The following is a 6271-nucleotide window of genomic DNA, read 5'->3' on the forward strand; positions in this document are numbered from 1 at the left end:
TGTAAATGGTGGATATTTTTATTCATAGTTTAAACGGTGGATATATATAGAATGGTGACAGACATCTATAATTTACAAACATCCTACTAATAATGCCTTTCATTTTATCTATCTAACTTTTTTTTTTAATCTGTGATGTTACATCATCAATCTTATCTCCCTTCTCTTCCTATATATCTCAAGATGTATATACTGAAAGAAAAAGGCAATTTCAGTGTAAGTTGTAAAAAAAAGATTGGTAGTTGGTATTGGTAATACTTTAATAAAAGAGTGTCCAAGAATTATTTCCATATAGATAATAGCTGCAGTGAAGTTGGCGAGTTTTCATTTCAGATAAAACCGAGCACCAAATCAACGCTAACGACTAGCACTGCCATGGCGACGAGGAGTACAGTTCGTGACGCGTCGCTATTTCCTGCACAAATCAGAATCCTCTGTCAGTGCGACAGTCATGGATTAAGATTTAATAAAACATGATTGTTGAAATTTTGTTTTGTTTTTGTTACAGTTGTTGAAATTTTGTTACCACATATACTTGATTTAAAAAAAATGGATTTTTTTTATGAAGATTTGTTACTTAGTAAAAAATAAGTGTTTGTGATGTGGAGTAATTCATTGATTATTTTTTTAGATTTATTTTTTTAAAGTAAAAACTAATTTATTTTTATTTATAGTTATAAATCACTTTTTTTTTTGAAAAAGAAGAGGTAGATTTTATGAGAATTATTCAAAATAGTTCCAATTTTAATTAGATATAAGTTAAATTAAACAAACACCTCAGTGAACATTCAAAATCTAGTAATTAATTAACTACTTGAAAAGTGATTCATCAAGTCAACCCGGGGTTCAATTGGGGTGCCTCAGTTGAAATTAATTAAGCAAAATGTAAGGAATACCTTTTGAAGACGGAAGATGCCGGTAAGTTTCGAATCTAGTATTACAACTTGGTGTAAGAACTTTACCACCCATGATCTTGCCATTGCAACAACTTGGGATTTGTGAGATAGCCACACGATCCAAGCATTGTTTGCAGTCTTGCTGAGACAAATCAGGAGTACACTGCACAAGACCATGTATGGTTTGAAAATTTGGAGCAGACGAACTTCCCTCTGCATACTTACGACGAGAGTCACCCGATGCAGCTCTCTCAGTTAGAGTCCTCATCAGGTTCTGGAGCACCTGGAGATATAAGATTGATTTAGTGGTGAAGGAAGAAACAAGAGAGAGATGATGGGTTCAAATCATTCTATTAATAATTAACATTCGCTCATAAAAAAAGAAAAGTTCTGAAGCACCTGATTGAACTGATCCACGTCGGTTGCATTGGTGGAATTCCACATATAAAGCGTAGGAGAAGTCTCCATGACGCTAAATATTGAGCGATTTGAGTAGCGCAACATGCATTTGTCAAGGTGCAAAATTCCCTCTTTCTCTTCCTCCTGGTTTGGACAATTGACTGTGAGATTGCTTCTGGCATCGTTGAGACAACTACGACACTCATCTGGCTTAAGGTCTCCTCTGCAGAGCCCAATGGCGTTAACTTTGTCTTCATTTTGACCATATGAGAAGTTGTAGAAACCATAGTTAATTTCAGTGTTGGAAGAGAGAGTAGATAAAAGGGTGTTGAGATTGGTGTTATAGGTGCCGTTGCTGTTATTATCACAGGATTCGGTTAACATTATCTGGGCGCTGGCTTGAGATATGGATTTTAGAAATAGACAAGAAAGAAAGAAAAGAAACACGCAAGAAACAGCAGCCATAGGTATGATCATGAATGAGCATCTATTGGCCAAATTAAGGTGCTGTGCTGCTGTCATTTTATAACCAAAAATTTCCTTGAATCATGTACTCTTCATTCATGTAATTTTCATTTAAGAACTTATTAATTACAATTCACATAATAAAAGTTTTTAGGTTTAAATATATTTTTCATCCATAATAAATATTTGATTTTTATGTTTATTTCTTAATCAATTTTTTATTTACACTAAATTTCTAATAAAATAATATTTTTTTATACTTGATATTTTGGTTTAGTTTATGATAAATTAAAAAAAATTGTCTTTACTTCCTAATAAATTAATAAATTTTGTTTTAGTTTAATAAGTGATAAATATTTATCATGAAAAAACATAAAATTTATTAAGAATTAAAAATAAGTATCGATCAAAAATAAAATTATTATTTTATTAAAGATTCATCACAAAACAAAATTTTATTAAAAAATAAATATAAAATCAGATATTTATTAGAAATAAAAAATATTTAAATTCGTTAACTTTTCCATAATTATTATAAAAAGATTCCTACTACATTGATTTTAAAAACATCTTATCTATAGTAATAATATGTGGACACCTTTACATATCATATATTTTTTATATATTTATTTTTCTATTGCATAATGTCATCTATCTATTATGTTTATATCAATTTTCTTCTCTTTCACTGTAAGTGTAAAGTAAAGATTAATGTCCAACAGTATTTTTCCAAAAATCTTATCATGATTTTTAATTAGTTTATCTTGTAAAATATTTATATAGTGTTAAACTCTTGATTTAATATACTACATCTACATCTTTGGTAACGTGTTTAATTTTTATTTCATTATAAGTGCAGTGAATTTTTTATGTTACCATTCACTTTGCTTTTATTTTTAAAAAAATACATATTAAAACAATTATTGTAAATTAATTTTAATTTATTTAACATTTTTATGTTATTATCCAATTATTTTTATGTTGTACGCTGATGCATCCGAAGAGCAAATAAAAATGTTTATTTTTTATGGTAAATAAAAATTTGTATTTGACACTGCAAAGATTTTTAAACATTATACCTATTACCAACTAATGATTCATTAGTTCAAACAATAAATGTTTGGTACTTTTTAAGTAAATTCTACCATTTGTATTGAAAAAAAGAAGTCAAACATAATTACGTGAAACTTCTTCCATTTTCAGGATCGTCACCTAGTTTTGTCCCTGTGACTTGTGTCTATAGGACGTGACTCACTAGCTATATGGATATGTTTGGTTGTGAGGAAGAAAAGAGAGGAGATAAAAATAAATAAATGAAAAAAGAAAAAGATAATTGTTTGGTTGAAAAGATACGCAGTAGAATAAAAAAATATTTAAATTAAAATTATTTGATAACTAAGTAAGAAAAAAGGGAAAATTAATATTAAAAAAAATTATAATAAAATAATAATAATTATTATATAAAAATGCTTTTATCTACTACCACAATAACCCCTATAGTTTTGAAATATATATATATATATATTGATACCCCTTATATTACACTTATTAATGTTTTTAATTGTTTAAAATACATTTCAATGTACATCTCTTATAAAAAATGTTAATGCAAATATTAAAAAACATGAATTGTTGGTATAACTTGACAAAAACCCAGGGGTGATTAATATAATTTATTCAATATTAAAATATTTTTGTTTTTTCCACTCAACCAAACCATCATAAATCATTACCAAGCGATCAATTAATTTGAGTTATTTTATCTTAACTAAAAATCTTGAATTTGAGTTTTAAGTATGTTTCTGTGTTAAATAAGAAAGAAGATTTCGTTTATAATAATCATACTCACCATAAATCCTTCACTTCTCCTCTCTTCGTTCCTCCTATTCTCCATTTCCTCTATACAAAGATTTTAAAACATTATATCAACTAACAATTCATTAGTTAAAATAGTAAATGTTTGATACCTTTTAAGTATATTCTATCATTTAAATTGAAAAACAGTCAAACATAACTACGTGAATTTTCTTCCATTTTTCAGGATCGTCACCTAGTTTTGTCCTTGTGGCTATAGGACGTGACTCACTAGCTATAGTGTAGTTCCTTTGTTTCTGTTTGTTTTTCCATTCCTGTACCAAAAAGTCGTCAAAATTAAAAATTATTGGAAGAAAGTCAAGGCTTCTTGCATCAGTTACACAAACATCAGTTGCATGGTGTACGTAATGGCAGGAAGGAGAAGAAAACTGTGCTCTTTTATCATATGTTTTGAGAATGTAAACGTGCTGTGCTTTTCCTAAAATTTTGATGTGTTGATTCTGGTCATGTGAGCTTTTATCAATATCTTTGTGTTCTCTCTTTTTGCTTGGCTAGATACCTATTTGTACATTTATTATGTTGTCATCCACCCTAGGCCTATTAGTGAATACTGTTTTCCTGTTGATCTCTTAATGGTCCTTGGAAGACTTCTGGTGTATCCATCTAATAGAATTTTTTATTTTTTTTATTGAACTAGGTCCTGTAGGTTTTTCCAGTTAAAATTTGGTGTATGTTGATTTTACTATTTCATTTTCTGCGTCCTATTATTTGCCTAAAATAATTATTTGTTGCCTGAGAAATTTGAAGAGCCCATTTTTTATTGCAGGGGGGACAAATTTGTTACTTTATATTTGCAAGCATCCAAATCAGCAAGTAGTCATAGAGTGAGTTATGTTTCGTTCCCACTGAAATTTGTGTAATACTTGGCATTTGGTATATAAATTTTTATGGTTTGAATAAAAAAAATTTAGTGATAGAATTTTTATTATGTTTTTTAATTTTTATCATTTCAAAATAAAAATTAGTTTTAACTTTACGTGTAAACCGAATAAATATTTATGTGGAAGACATTATTTATTAAAATTTAAATATTTAAATAATTGTAAAAAAAATAAAAATTCATCCCCTCCTTAAATAGATGTCTGAATTTGTCTCGAGTGAGGATTGTTTCACTGATGATCCTGGTGGTTTTAGGAAGACCTGTGTGTACCCATTAATCTTTTTTAGTGGTGTTTTCCCACGTTAAAAAATTTGGTGCATGCAATTGATTTTATATTTCTATTTTATGTGTTTTATTATTTGTTTAAATTTTTCCTTAAAAAAATTGTCTAAAATTATTACGTGTTGCCTGAGAAATTTGTGAAACTTATTTTTAATTGCACAGAGGAACAAGGAGATTCAATTTGATTGCCCAAAAACTAAAAATATAAAATAGCATGTTGTTTAGTTCGATTTAATTTGAACAAATCCGAATTAAGCTAGACAGATCTTTTATGGCTTAGTTCAGCGATTATTTTTTTTAACTTTTTAAACGTGTGGTTCAGTTGTTCAGTGAGTGTACAGATGCACAGAATAAATGCAATGGCAATTAAGTAATCCAGATTTTGAAATCGGTATTAAAGAGCAGCTGAAGGTCATATCACTGATTTCAATCTCAGTTTAAGCAAAGAATGTGTGGTGTCTTAAACAAAACATTGCACGAACAAATTACATGGATTGATGATGAATGAATATCACCCCATGACCAAAATCTAGCGAGGGTATAGCTCAGTAATTAAAGCTTCATTTTCTGATTCTTGAGCTGATTTAAGTATCAGTTCACTTGTTCCTATTTCCCTTGAATTATACTCCCATGATGACTGCACTGCATCTCTGGAAGGCTTCTAGTTCTACTGTTCATATAAAATGCTGGTTCAGCAGGAGTTGGGAGACTCAGAGAATAGCTATTAAGCATCAGTATAATGGTAGCCATAGTTGGTCTGTCAGCTAAATTTTCTTGAACGCTGAGTAAACCAATATGGATGCATCTCATCATTACATTTCGTGAATTGTTATTTAATGATGAATCTACAATATTTACAGCTGTCCCCTCCTTCCAATTTCTCCATGCCTTGTTATTGGATCACATTCTACTTCTGCATTGATGTTTCCGATCACATAATCTTCTAATTCTTACTTCTAAATGGCAAAGAAGAAATAATCGTGACAAAAGGAAGACTTACAAAGCTTAGTAGAACCTCTACATTCTCCCCATGACAAATGCCACTGTTTTTCTAGACGCTTATGATCTCAAGAACCAGGACACCAGAACTGAAGACATCTGATTTCACTGAAAATTGTCCATTCATTGCATACTCTGGTGTCATGTATCCACTACATGCCAATATGGATAGGTTTAGTTAGTCATGAATATTGTGATTCTTCACATGGTTATAAATTTTCATTCTGTTTCAGTTGCTAAAGCCTATGATTTTCAAAACAAAGCTTTAATTCTGAATTCCTAGTACAGTAAAAGTATTTTACCCCATCACTCAGTTATACAAAACTTAACCATTATAACAACTCAAGACTCAAACTCTTTGAATAATCTACTAATACTTGATTTGGTGAAAATTAAGGTTAAAATTAGTTCTCATTGATAGTTGATTGAAATTAACTCTCAACATTTTATAAGGTATCTTATATTCTAATACTAC

At 29.5% G+C, this 6271-nt stretch overlaps 1 protein-coding gene across 1 annotated transcript; it reads right to left on the minus strand.

The window, feature by feature from the left end:
• Positions 1-226: 226 nt before the first annotated feature.
• Positions 227-1610, minus strand: LOC100305978 (uncharacterized). The gene is made up of 3 exons (NM_001248858.2): positions 1296-1610; positions 897-1179; positions 227-415 (listed from the first exon to the last, which is right to left on the minus strand). The coding sequence occupies exons 1-3, from the start codon at positions 1398-1400 to the stop codon at positions 330-332; spliced, it is 474 nt and encodes a 157-aa protein (NP_001235787.2). The 5' UTR covers positions 1401-1610; the 3' UTR covers positions 227-329.
• Between the last annotated feature and the right edge of the window lie 4661 nt (positions 1611-6271).

Source organism: Glycine max, chromosome 20, assembly GCF_000004515.6.
Source record: "Glycine max cultivar Williams 82 chromosome 20, Glycine_max_v4.0, whole genome shotgun sequence".
Taxonomy (NCBI): Eukaryota; Viridiplantae; Streptophyta; class Magnoliopsida; order Fabales; family Fabaceae; genus Glycine; species Glycine max.

Bases quoted from the DNA above. Each gene is read 5' to 3' on its own strand.
- LOC100305978 (NM_001248858.2), bottom strand. From the start codon at position 1,400: ATGTTGCGCTACTCAAATCGCTCAATATTTAGCGTCATGGAGACTTCT. The intron at 1,180-1,295 runs GTGCTTCAGAAC...TTATATCTCCAG, and splicing joins ACGTGGATCAGTTCAATCAG to GTGCTCCAGAACCTGATGAG. The intron at 416-896 runs GTATTCCTTACA...TGATTTGTGCAG, and splicing joins GCATCTTCCGTCTTCAAAAG to GAAATAGCGACGCGTCACGA.